General features: G+C 48.3%; 1 protein-coding gene across 1 annotated transcript in view; it reads right to left on the bottom strand.

The window, feature by feature from the left end:
* The window catches only part of MYBBP1A (MYB binding protein 1a), a 68102-nt gene that overhangs the window by 28032 nt on the left and 26807 nt on the right, over window positions 1–13263 (bottom strand). The window contains exons 21-23 of the mRNA XM_059717459.1: window positions 11830–11935; window positions 9316–9447; window positions 7918–7986 (exon numbers count right to left, since the gene is read on the bottom strand). Of these exons, the coding sequence (XP_059573442.1) occupies window positions 7918–7986; window positions 9316–9447; window positions 11830–11935 (307 nt within the window). The remainder of the gene's footprint in view (window positions 1–7917; window positions 7987–9315; window positions 9448–11829; window positions 11936–13263) is intronic.

Here is a 13263-nt window from a genome sequence, read left to right as displayed (position 1 = left end):
GGATCTGCCATCCTACCGTAGATCTTATAGGTCCTCGCTCTGAAAGGTGCCAACTGCTCTAGGCCTGATGCAACAAAGCATTAGCACATGCGAGTATTCCTATAAAAGCCTGCAAGCATTTGCACTGAGACCAATGGGCTGTTTAAGTGCTTCACATTAATCGTGTCTGAGTGCTTTTGCTCCATCACGATCAACGTGGTCAGAGTTTCGTTGGCCCACAACCCCAAAAACTGGCTCTACCTTCAGTTCCACCTCTCCTCCCCCACAAAGCACTCTTCATGTTATGCAAATCAAGGGGGAAAAGAAAGCAGTTCAGGCAAGAAACTGTAATCAAGGACAAGTAGTTTAGTTCAGCAGATGTCTGATTTTTCCAAATAACTTCATCTCTCGAAAGGTTTGAGTGCCCCGACAGAAAAATAAAAAACAGAGCTTGCTCTCATTCTCTCTCATATCCCCATTTAAAGTCGAGCAGATGTGTCCAGAGGTTCACCTAGTTTAACAATGCATCATGCACAGACTTGTACTGCTTGCTCTAATTTAGGCTTTGAAATGCCCACTGTCCTTCTGCAGGACACTGTGCCAATCCCACCCCCTAGCGGCAGCTCAGGGGCAGAACTCCCCCAGTGAAATGCTCCAAGTGCTGCATCTCTCAGACCAGGAGGATAAAAAAAAACCAGAAGAGGCTTGTTTAAATGCTCAGGATCTAGCAATCAGCTCCCATTCCCACCCCTTAGCAGCTCCATTTTCAAGTGCCAGCGGTACAAGTCACCTTACAAAAGGAAAGGAGGTGGAGTACAAATGGTACGGCACTTACCTGGGCAGGTTTAATTTGCTTCATTACCACAAAAAGCTTATTCCAAGGATCCTGTAACAAATTCTCTCCCTACCACCTGCTGCAAAACATATCCGTGAAAATGTATTCAAAGTCAAGTGCTTTCATGCAATGATTCATTTGTTTGTCACAGGCATGGGCAGAATTACACACCTGCCCAGGGGGTGCTGGCTTTGAAGCTGTCCAGCTTTTTCACTGTACTTGCCATGTTAAAATTTAATTACTTTTCAACTTAAAAATTTACATAGAGCATCAGCCATTCAAATGCATTATTGTCATCCAGCCAAGACCACTTCTGGCAGTTTGGGGAAATCATTCCTCCTTTCCGGCCAAGTCAGCTTTGGCATAAAAATCACATTGATTCTGTAGCATTATGTCTATATATGCTGGAGCCCTTTGGGGAGCACTGCAGGAAAAAAACCCACCAAAATTAATTACTGTCTCGCCTAAAATACATTCTGCCTTTGATGCATCTGAAAGAATCTCCCATCGCACCATGCTTTACAGCCACCATTTCCAAACAGCAATGAATACTTATATTGACAAAAGGTGACATTTTGACCTCTGTCTTTGTGCCCATTCAAGCCTCCACACTCCGAGAAAAGTGATTTTTATGGGTTTTGTGACAGCTGCACACATATATCAGCTGTGCAGAAGTCTAGCCAAGTCGCCAAAGGAGAAGGGACTTGTGTTTGATGGACAAGTACATCATCATTGTGTTCCTGCCTCTGCCAGCCCTGGACAGCAGAGTCAGCCCTGCTTTAGCTTCAGTCACCACTGTGAAAGGGCAGCGGAGTCAGTGTTGGGGCTGGATTGGCAAATCATGCAATGTGGACAAATACAAAGGCTCCAGTTAATTGTAGTTAAATACATGTTGAGGAAATGGTATTTCTCAAACAAAGAGCGCGTGTGAAATACGCACTGTCCCACAAGCCCAAGCCTGGGGAAAGGCCTACAGCAGGGATTGGCAACGTTTTTGGGTAGAGTGTCAAAAACTCCTGCAACCGTGACTTGGAAGACGTTGGCATGGCGGGGAAGCCCCGAGGGGCCCGAACCTTGTTGTGGCAGCACAGCCCTGGCCCCTTTCCCACCGTCTGCCCCGAGGCAAGCGTGCCAAGCAAAATGCCTTCGCGTGCCACGCTCCGGGGGATTGCCTACCCCGGCCTACAGGATGCCAGTTATGTAGTTTTCTGCCAAGACAGCTGATAAGGGACTGACTTAAATGCCCTCCACTGCAGTGGGGTGTGAGAGGAACTTGTCCCTGTTGAGAAATGGAGGAGATTTGGGAAATAAATTTCGCATTGGCCATGGACCTGTCATTGAGACCTCAGAAGAGATTCAAGCAAAGCTGCAAGCAAGAAACTGCTGCTTATATAAAGCCATCACCCACCTGCCCAACGCCTTTCCACTTTGAAAGGCTCAGTAAACCAAGACTTAAATCTTCAAAAGGTGACTTCATATAGACATTTCCTTACAGTAATAAAATGCATTTTATTATTAATTATTTCTCTTGGCATTGCCTAGTGGCAGCACCAAAGTAGGTTTTGCTACTGCCTTGACAGAACCTGTCAATGCTCCCGTTCCAAGCCGAGGCTCCACTGGGTTCTTGTGAAAAGACCAACAGCTACCCCAGCAGACCCACCGGTAAAGGCACAGTGCTAATGCAAACAGAGGATGTGCCCAGATCACTGAGCCGAGACTCAGGAGAGCAGAGTCCACTCTCCAACTCTACCCAACACTCTTTACATGGCCCAGCAAAGAGAATATCAGTGTTTTCAATTCTCCATCTGTAACACAGGCATAACAGCAGTCAGTTATTATGTGCCGTTACACCCACCTATGATGCCCCCTGATGTCGTGCCCTGATCTCTGCTGGAGTTTCTAAAAAAAATGGTATCAGAATATAAATAATCCTCCTAAACTTTCCCTTCTGCACCCCCATCCACAGATGCTCATTCAACATATTAAACATCCTTGCCAATGAGGGATGTTTCCTTCCAGCAGTTCAAGAAAGGGGGCTGGTAACATTCAGTAACCGGTAGGAGCTGGACACGCGTGTCAGACAAAAGGATTGCGCAGACAGCGTGTCACCATAACTTATTGCTGCCAGAAGGGACAAGCCCAAGACCACAAGCAGTCATTGAGCTTAATGCTATTATAGTTACACGTCAGGTCTGGACGGTGCCAAAAATAAACCAGGAAGACATTCTCCACCTATGGCTCAGGAGGATTCTGGTATGTAGCTCAGTCATGCAACAATCACAAGATGAAACACACTTTGATCTCTTGTTTACACTCCAAAAAGCACAAGCCAAAACAATTGGCTTGCGCTCCCATTGAACATTTTGCAGCCAGTGCAAAACAGCTGAGGGAAGCAATCTGAAGGTCAAGTTCTCCTAGGAAACAATTGTAGTAATAAGCCCAAAACACATTATAGCAGAAGGATGGGAAGAGGAGCCTATGCACGTATATCTTGAAATAGAATTTAAAAGAAGGAGCGCAATGCTCATGGGAGATGTCAGGTTGACAGCGCTGGAAATCAGCGTCCTGCAAAACCAACAGCACACGACAGGCAGCGCAAGATGCCCACCACTGTTAATATGCCGTACGCGTTCTGGTTAGTTAAGGGAAAACATCTAATTGCCAACAGGCTCGTGTACACCCGAAGTTACACCCCAGGGAATTATGCAATTATGCACCCATGTCATTTTGTGTGTAAAATGTATGACTGCGCATAATTGCATAATATCACATCATTCCCTGGGGTGTAGCTGCTGAGTGGGAAGGGGAGCTCCTGGTCTGTGTGTGTTGGGGGGGGGGCATGGGCATGAGGTTTGTGGGTGGGTGTGGGCCCCCCACCACATGCCCGCAACCCCATGATGCACAACCCCTGCCAGTGGTGGCAGTAGCTGGTGGTGTGCCCTTAGGGCATTCCTGGCCGGGCCAAGCAGAGTCCCCAGTGGCACACAGCTGCAGCTGAGTGCCTGGGGCTGCATGTGGTTCCTGCTTGCAGTGCCGCAAACCCCACGTGCTGGCATGGAGCTAGTCTGGCCTGTCCCCGAGGTGCCCGCCAGCAGGCTGAATTGGGCCAGTTCAGTGCTGCCACGTGGCAGCACCCAGGATTCGCTGAAGCTGTTCGCTGCTGGGGGCTCTGTCTGCTGCATCCAGGAGTGCCCCGAAGGCTTGGCAGCAGCAGAGGCTATGCCAGGGGGCAGGGGGGCATGTGGTGGCAGGGGCTGGGCATGGTAGGGGGCATCTGACAGCAAGGGCTGTGCACAAGGAGGCAGTGGGACTGTACTGGAGGGAAGTCTGCAGGGGGAGCATGTGGCAGGGGAGCACACACACCCCCACAAACCCACACACAAACCCCACACCTTCACTAAGCCCCCCACACCCCTACAACCACAGCAACTACATCCCACAATGCCCACACAAGTACCTGCATGTATTTCTAAAGAAGGTTCAAATAATGTTATATTTAGTTTAATTTGTAAAAAAAAAAAAAAGTAATTAATTTTGCATAATTTTGAATTTTTCTGCACATAATTCCCTGGGGTGTAAAAAATACAACTTGTCAGCAGTCAGTCAGTTCAAAGGTCTAACACAAGCACCATTTGGATGGCAATACAACGCAGTGCCATCACCCTATCACAGTGCAGGTGATCAAAGGACATCCCGCAACCTGTCATTTATGCTTCTTCTACCTGTGTGCATATGCATGCGCCTGTCTATACACGTATACAGAGCTCCAGAGCAACGTGGTTATTTCTAAATATAGTCTTAGAAAAAAAGTGACCTGTGGAGACCCATTGAGCCTATCAATCCATACGAGTGAAGGTTTCCATATCTACACATGCTCTCATCTCCCACCACAGAAGCCAATTTTGCCCTTAGCAATCACTAGCTGCAAGGTCACAGTTAACATGAAAGACCTGCAAGAGCTCTCAGACTTCCAGTGCAGAGGCTGTAACGGTGTCATCCCTTCCCCTCACTGTCCAGACTTGCCATGAAGAGAGCATTTAAAATGCACATGAATGCAAGGAGGTCTCCAAGAAAGACTCCTTGCCCATCTAGTTTTGTTAGAACAACTTATGGAGAGTCCTCTTCTGTGCAGCTTCATGTTACGTGTTGGTGGCCGTCACACAACCAGTGGCAGGGAGGGGAAGGAAAGGGGTTAGGGGTTTCAGCCTTCCAGTAAGTAAAAAAATACTACGTCTGTCCACCTCTAAGAAAACACACAAACTCCAAGAGCAAACAAGGCATTTCCATTTTCACCTTCCAGCACCGAAGTGGAACTTATGTAAACACAAAACTTCAATTTTTGGCACTTATGCCCAATTTCAATGCCATGCGGCCACACTCATCTCACCTCTCTCTGCTGAGCCTGCTATGGGTGCTTAGATGCTTGGGAGAAGTAGAAAGCTCAGGTGCAGAACATGGGGCAAGACCTGAAACTTTCCTCACAAAAAAAACACATAATTTAGCAGGCGTCAAAAGAAGAGAATGGCCCTCCCGCCTTGTGGCCCAACTGACTAGTGGTTAGGGCACTTACCCAGGAAGCAGGACATCTGGGGATGTCCCCACTCACCTAGAGGGGATTTGAACCTGCATTTCCCACTTCCCAGAGAAATCAGTTCCCACCGCCAAGTCACCGGCAGACATTGCCCAGCACACTCTCCAGCACTTCTCTTGAGGCTGGCACACAGGGGCTACTTATCAACTCCCTTGAGGGATGGAATCTATGACCGAGGTCCCTTCCACCCCTTAATGTCTATGATTCCTTGTTTTACAGGCACCTCAGAGTTGCATTGAACAGTGCCCGCCACCACGGTGGGCACACAAGAGAAGTCCCTGACACAGCGAGCTCACCAGCTGCCAGAAAACAGATGGGAGGTGCACAGATATGCTAAGAAGATAAGTCTTGCCCAAGGTTCCCCAGCACAGCCAGAAGCTGGTTCTCACTGCCCTGCCCTGGGCCCATGCTGCTTTCCTGAATCACACTGGCACAATTATTCAGGAGTTCACAGATCACGTTCATGAGAAACCTCTTGACCCAGATGCTAGAAGGGGGACAGGCTTCAACGCCAGTCTCCGACTATGAGATCCCAGCTATACCTGATGAGAGGGGATGGTCTCAAGTCTCCCCACTACAGGGTCCTTACACCTTCCTTGCAAACACCTGGGGTTGGCTAGTGCCAGAGAGGTCTGTCCCAGCCTGGCTATCCCTAATCTTAAATGCAGCAAAGAAAGCAGAGAGCAGACAAGCCAAAAGGTAACTGTGACCCACTGTAGCAACATCAGTAGTCTGGTCCTGGTAAGATCCTATGCCTACGTAACACCACCCTCACCCCAGAGTCTTTCCGATTTATGCCAGCCTCCAAGCTCAGAATTGCTGTGGCATCCAATGCTGTGCCCTTGCCCAGCATTGAACCCAACACAGCCCTGCCACTGGGACATCTTATGTTAGCAAGAAGGCAAGGTCTAGGCAGACCCACCCTAAGAGTGAACAAAAACAGCTTAGGGCAGAGATTCCCCAACCCATAGCTCACAGGCAGCAAGCTGTCAGCAAGACACTGATATTGCTCAATCACTGGAGACCGAAAGGTTCAAACTGACATGAACACGGAAAGCAAAGCATGATGTTACCCACGGCCTGTTACTTGCTCAGTATTGCTCTCCCATGGGCCAGCCAAAGGCTGGTGACTACTGGCCTAAACTTACACCAGCACACAGGATCGAATATCAAATCCACAGGACTGTATTTTTCATCAAAAGAATCAACCCAGTTGATCAAGGCAATCTGCAGCGTGTCAGCTGCTACTCCAGACTCCTCCATACCGTTTCTTCCCCTTTCGTCTCTGCTTAGATCAGGTTATATCCACGTCCCTGTTTTCTACCATTCTACACATGCACCATGCTAAAGACCCCTACCAACCGATGCTTGAAATGAAGCTTGCACATGCAATTGTGGCAATCACTATGAGAAAACAATATTCTTTCCCCACGGGAGAAGCAGAGATATCAACATAAATGAAGCTCTCTGCTGGGGCTGCTGCCCTCGGGAGATCAGTACAGGAGAGAGGACGTGTTTTATAATTAATTTGCCTGTTATTAGCGTAACATTCTCAGTTCTAACTGGAATCACTAAGAACCCAATTCTCATTTACACAAAGGTCATTTTTGCAGCATAAAGCAGCTTTACAAGTAATTTACACTGGCAGCATGCAGCATCCATCATATAACTGCTTGTCTGACTCCCCATATTTCTTTCAATGATCAGAAACCATAAACCAACTAGTTTAAAAATGAAAAGGTCAGTCCAGGCACTGCATGTGTATGTGGTTGCAGGGGTGGGGGTGCATAAGTACGAGATGCATTTTACAGCTGCGGGTGGCCTGCACCCTTGGTTATTAGCTCTACAGGAGGCACTGGAATAGAAAGAATCAAGAAATGTGCTTCAGCCCATGGTTAGGAAACAGCCCCAGTGTGCTAAAGCCCCCGAGATATTTTACTAATACTTGGTGAAGTTCAGCTTACACAACCCACCAGTGAAAGTCAGATCACTAGGGTAGGTGGTCTCCAACTAGGTTCATAACCACTTAGCCTGGAAAGTGCAAACAGCTGGAAGTGGGTCACTGGAAAAAGAGCACTGCTTGGAGGATATGGGGCAGGCTCCTGAAGCCCACTGTGAGGCAGTCAGCTCTTAACATTAGGAGGCAGGGATTTCCTAATATGAGTTAATAAAAGCAGTGACATCCAAGCAGTTAATCAAGGGTAAGGAAGCTCAAGGCATCATCTACAATAATAAGGGCTTAATCCTGCCAGGCAGAGAGCTGTCATCTGAAGTGGCAAGTACCCTGAAGGGAGCTAGCAAGACACAGGAGCCACCAGGAAAATAACCCATCTTCTAACGCAGCTCAAGCACCTGCACTGGCCAAGCCGCACTCCCTGGGAAACCCACTTCTCAGAACTGGGCAATCCTGAAGGCAGCAATAACCGGGTTAAGCATAATTCATGATACAGTGATTAAGTGCTGTCTCCAAATTACCATTCAACACACTTTGTTTGTTTGCTTTCCTGCTTACCTGCTGATGTTGCCTGGCTCCTGCTGTGACAGACTCGATGATGGTGTCTATTAATGGCTTACACATGATCTGCAACAAAGAAAGATCCGTGCTGTTATTAGTGCTTGCCTGCAGACCTGGTTTGTCTGAATTTGGCCTGCTGTTTTCTGTCTTGATACCTGAATATAACACGCACCAAGAAAGGGCTACCCAGACCAGCACCAGCTCACTGTTTACCAGCTTTGCTCATGCCAGCCCTGGGCCAAATCTTGGCCCTAGCAAAATCAGTGGCAAAACTCCTTTTGCCTAGTCAGGTCAAATTTCTACCCCCCAAGCTTTGTCTGGCATGCCTGACTCCAGCCTAGATCCTGCCAACTCTTTGCACCTGGGCGGTCCCACAATCTAGAAAAAATATACATATCCACACCTGGATCCTCTCTCTGATACTCTGAAGTCTCTTTCCCTTAGTTCAATGAGCCCCAAAGTACACTCACCCTGAGCACAGCTTGCCGCAAAAGTTATTGTCTGCTGTGAAGCTAATTACACTGCCATGCCAACCCAAGGAGAGGTGGATGGCGGCAGGTCAGGGTTCTTCAGATTTTTATTTCAAGGCAAATGATGCCCAGTGATCACAATACATGCCAGCCAGTCTCTCCCACTTTTACAAGGTTGAGGACGCTAGGGAAAGCGACTTCTCTTTATTCAACTCACTCAGCCAAAAGCCTCTGTGTATCTGAAGTCCCAAGGTTTCACAGCCAGCTAGGAGGTTTCCAGGAACTGTTTCCTGCGCTAGCCCAGGAGAGTACACAGGTAGCCTGTTTAAATGGTACCAGTCCCAATACAGGCCAAAATACTAATCCTGCTACAATCAACACCTCGCCTCATCACCTCAAGAGCGTTGGTGTTGAAACTGCAGCTTTCATCTATCGGAGACGAGAACACACACGCAAGCCTTGTTTGAAAGAAACCAAGAACGTGCGGATGCTCAGAGCAGCTTGTTCTCAGCTTCTCCTCTCCGACTTTGCTTTACTTCCTAACAAGTTGACTCCTCCATTGTTTCCTGCATGCACCATCCCATAAAGACAGTTGGACCAGAATCACTAGCCATCTTGGGCAGAGGTACTAAGGCAGAGCCTCAGAAGGCACCCTGAGAAGAGCTGTCTTCTTTCAGTTCAACACTCCCAACACCAGTAGCAACACAGCTCCACTCCTGTAGTAGTGGTGCTGTCAAAACAGTCAGTGATAAGTCACACAAAAACAGCACGGTCCTCTGCGTGTTAGACTAAACATGTGAAAATCCTGGAAAGTCTTGCAGCTGTTTTGCCAGCCTGCAGCAATGCGAAAAATAAAACACGCTCTTGTCGGAAGGGATCAGCAGAGCTAATGTAGGCAGGGCCTCCTGCTTCTAGCAATGCTTACCGGGAAACGGTTGAAGAGATCAAGAAACATGGAGCCTGTGAGGGCACAGTTGCGCTTTGTCAAGAATCCACTCAGTGCCTCCTGATACATCGCAGTCACCCTCCCCAGGTCCAGAAGGCCTGTGCCAGAAGGCTGGAAAAAACAGCAAATAAAGCAAAAGGATGAATCAATAACAATGGAGCAATTCTATTAATACCGCTGCATCAGGAAGCACGCGTTAACATTTCCAGAACGTAATGCTCTTGGCTAAATTTAGGTGCCAGGTCCAAACCTACTGCATCCTCAGTGTTGCATATTCTTACTACCCCTCATCCCAAATCCTGCACGTTTGGAGCATGCAAGGCATGCAATGCCCAGCCTTGGACAGACCACCTTTCTTGCACTGACTGAGGTACAGCTCCTCTACAGCCACTGTATAGATTTTAAACCTTCCTCATTTCCCAATTTCACATATACCCCCCACCCCACCCCACCCCACCCCACCCCACTTACACACACACACACACACACACACACACACTCTCTAAGGCTGTGATTTTCAAGCTAGCTGAAGAGTCCTTTGAAAAATCTCTGTCCAAGTGACCTGCCCAGGCCACAACACAGATTAGTGGCAGAGCCAGGTTAACGCTGGGCTCCCATATGTAGCCCAGGTGCCTTCCCTGTTCCAGCACCAGCTAGTTTAATCTGAAGTGGTGCAGAGTTCAGAATCTGGTATTAAAAACTCAGGTCTCATAATGACCTGCCTGTATTTAGTAAAGCTTTGACGTGTCTCTATCAGAAACAAGATAATAGATCTTGTCCTTAACATCCTAGTTCTCTCTCAGGTAAAACTACTTCTCTTGTCACTGGATTCTTCCTACTTTTGGCCACTCTAGGCTGTGCTCTAGCTCCCCTTTGCTGGGCTTTTCGGATCATGCATGTCAAATACTATTGGAGGTGTCGGTTGTAGCCATGTTGGTCTAAGGACATAGGCAGACAAAGTTCTTTGGGCAAATGTGATATCTTTTATTAGACCAACTGAATAGTTGGAAAAATTGTTCTTTGCAAGCTTTCAGGCACAAACACCTTCTTCAGGCATAGGGCAAGTCTGCTGGTGTTTTGTGCGCTCTCCTGGCACAATAACACCTATTGTGCATTTGCCTCACATAACCTGCTCTCTGGGTCCCTACAGGGCTCCCCTATTCTGCTGCGACAGCAGTTCTGACCCAGTAATTAATTTCATATGCTGCTGCAATGCCAGGTAAGCACTGATCTGAGCTGCACGTATGAGTGTGGCCATATCCTTGCATCAGTAATATATTTCTCTGTGCAACTCACCCCAACCGCATGTCCTGGATACCCTTTCTACAAGTATGCACCCCAACCCCATGTCCTTGATACCCTTTCTACAAGTATGCACCATATTTGTGTTTTGGTTCTCATACCAGGATGGACTGGCAAAGAACAGACATACCTGCCCAATGAGTAAGTAGGATTAATGCTTTCAGACTCTCATTAAGCCTTAAAAAATCCTGGGTACTTTTCCAAAAGCAAATATTATCTCATTGCTTACGGTTTCTGAACCCTGCCCTGTGTGTGAGTAAGGTAACGTATTAGGCAGACCTGTTGCTTTCTTCCTTCACTGAAATGCCATTGGGATTAAGGCAGTAACTGCTAGACAGGTTTAGGTGGAAGAAGGCTGATCCTCCCCCATGACTCAAGGCAGGAGACACCTAGGTAAATAATCTGGGTTTGGTAGCTATCCCCTACAAAACTTGCTAGGGGAAATGCCAGGGTAGCTGCGCTAAGCAACCACATTCACCAGTACTCTGACTTCAGAGACCATGTCATTGTAATTCAACAAGGGCACAGGACAGCGGGGAAGAGGGCACTATGCAGCAAGGGTGGCTGTTTGGGACGGGCTGATGGAAACCCAGATCTAAGGATGAGTCTAACAAAGAAAACACTGCCTGAGTATGACTACTATCCAAAAGGAATAACAGCACGCTCAGGTTCTCCTCCCACCTGGCTGCTTATCCCGAGCCTGTGGCATAAAGTGTGAGATAGTCACGTGGAGCCTTTTAAGACTCTTAAGACATGAGAAATAACATGAGGTCTCTAGTCTACCACCAGTCGTTCCCCATTGCTTCTCTTAGAAAAAGGCTAGGAGCAAATGGGAAGAGGCAGCAGGGTGGGGCTGTCTGAGAACAACCTACATTTAGCAGCATCACTCTGAGTCGGGAGGATTACCCAAGTAGCCTGGATTTGATGAGTGCTGGCACCCCCTAGTGACTGTTGAAGACTAATTGCAAGCAGGCACTGGATGGACAGGCAGGCACCAAAGGGAAGAACTAGGGAGGGTGAAGGGAGGGCAAGTGCACCTCTGGAAGGGAAGGGGTAGGTCACTGGCAGATCCTTACATCGGACAGCAGAAAACAGCATGGCTACAGCCATGAAACAGAACAATCTGACAGTACAAGCCCGCCTGGAGTCCCACCCCTATGCACCATGTAACCCAGGAGCCAGCTCTCCTACCTGGTCTGTTTGGTCACAGGGCCCTTCTGTGCGCTTCAGCTTCTTTTTTGTTGCTGCCTCACTGGCCACATTTCCTTTCAATACCTTGAATAGGTACAGAGAGGCACTGGAACAGAAAACATAGGGAGGAGGGCTGTGCCGACTGGAGGGTCCAAACGCCAGTATCCAGGTACTTGCAGTCTGGTGTCTTCAGGAACTAGCAAGCAGGCCATGTGTCAGATAGAGCAAGCAAGTACCTGTGCCCAGTTTTCTATACCAAAAAGTGCCACGAACAGATCTGCAAGGGCTCCCTTAGTCTAATACACTGTGTATTTGACCGACTCCCATATCAAGTGGTATCGTTTTGGCTCCAGCCCTTCCACATAAAACTAATCACCAGGGAGCTGGGTTTTCCATTTCCCCCAGGAAAAAAAAACATAGTAAAACATGGATTTCCCTCCTTAACTGGAGTAAAAGGTGGATTTCTCAATTTAGCAGAGAATCCCACAGATTTTGCAGTTTTGCAGCAAGCCCTCTGCAGGCGGGCAGAGCTCCAGGCTGCAAGGGGCTGGGGGGAGCGGGAGAAGGGCGCTTAGGCATATACCATGTACATTCAATTTTAATCATGGATTTTGGGTTTTATTACAGAATTTGTGATTTTTTTTAATCAAGGAAAACCAGGATCCCTGCTAATCACAGAGCCCCGATTGCCACTTCACATTTTCACTGGGGTAACACTCTCTTCCTACAGCAGCACAATAGCCAGTACCCTAAAAAACTTACAGTCCAAGTATAAGATGGAGGCACCAAATGGATACCATGGATGGGGAGGGGGCATAGGGGGCAGGGAGAGGAAGATTGTAAAAGGTGAACCATACCCAATGCCAACCATACCCATGGCACCTAGTCAAGGCATCCTTGTTTACAGATGGCATTACTGAGGATCAGGGATGGGAAGGGACCAATATGATGTGACACACATTTTTTGGCATGACAGGAGAGAGAAAAGCCACATGGGCTTCGTTGGTGATGCATATGGGGTGTCCGCAGGTGCACATGCACCCTGAGATTGGTGGTGCACCCCGAGAGAAGCACTGTCAACGCTGCCAGCGGCACCTGCAGGTGGTCACTGCTAACCCAACCCCCCCGCAAACACCGCTGGCAGCATCTGCAAGCAGTCGCCGAACACCACTGGCTGTTGGCAACATCTGCTGGGGGTCGATCACCGGTTGGCGTTCGCAACCCCCACCCCTTGCTACCAACACCGCCGCGGCCACCTGCGGGAGCTCCCTGCTGCCATGCCCTCGCCCCCAGGCAGTTGCCTTGCCCCCCCAGCCTCCAGGGGCATGTGTTGTTCATATGGGCATTAACACTACTGGGGAAGGTCCCAGCCCCCTTGCAGTAAAGAGTTGAGAAGTAAGTGCCATCACACATTTTAGCTTCCTTCTGCAAGGG

Source organism: Alligator mississippiensis, chromosome 14 (genome assembly GCF_030867095.1).
Source record: "Alligator mississippiensis isolate rAllMis1 chromosome 14, rAllMis1, whole genome shotgun sequence".
In the NCBI taxonomy this organism is placed as follows: domain Eukaryota; kingdom Metazoa; phylum Chordata; order Crocodylia; family Alligatoridae; genus Alligator; species Alligator mississippiensis.
Note: the sequence above shows the minus strand (reverse complement) of the source record. Positions and strands in the feature narration are given on the sequence as shown.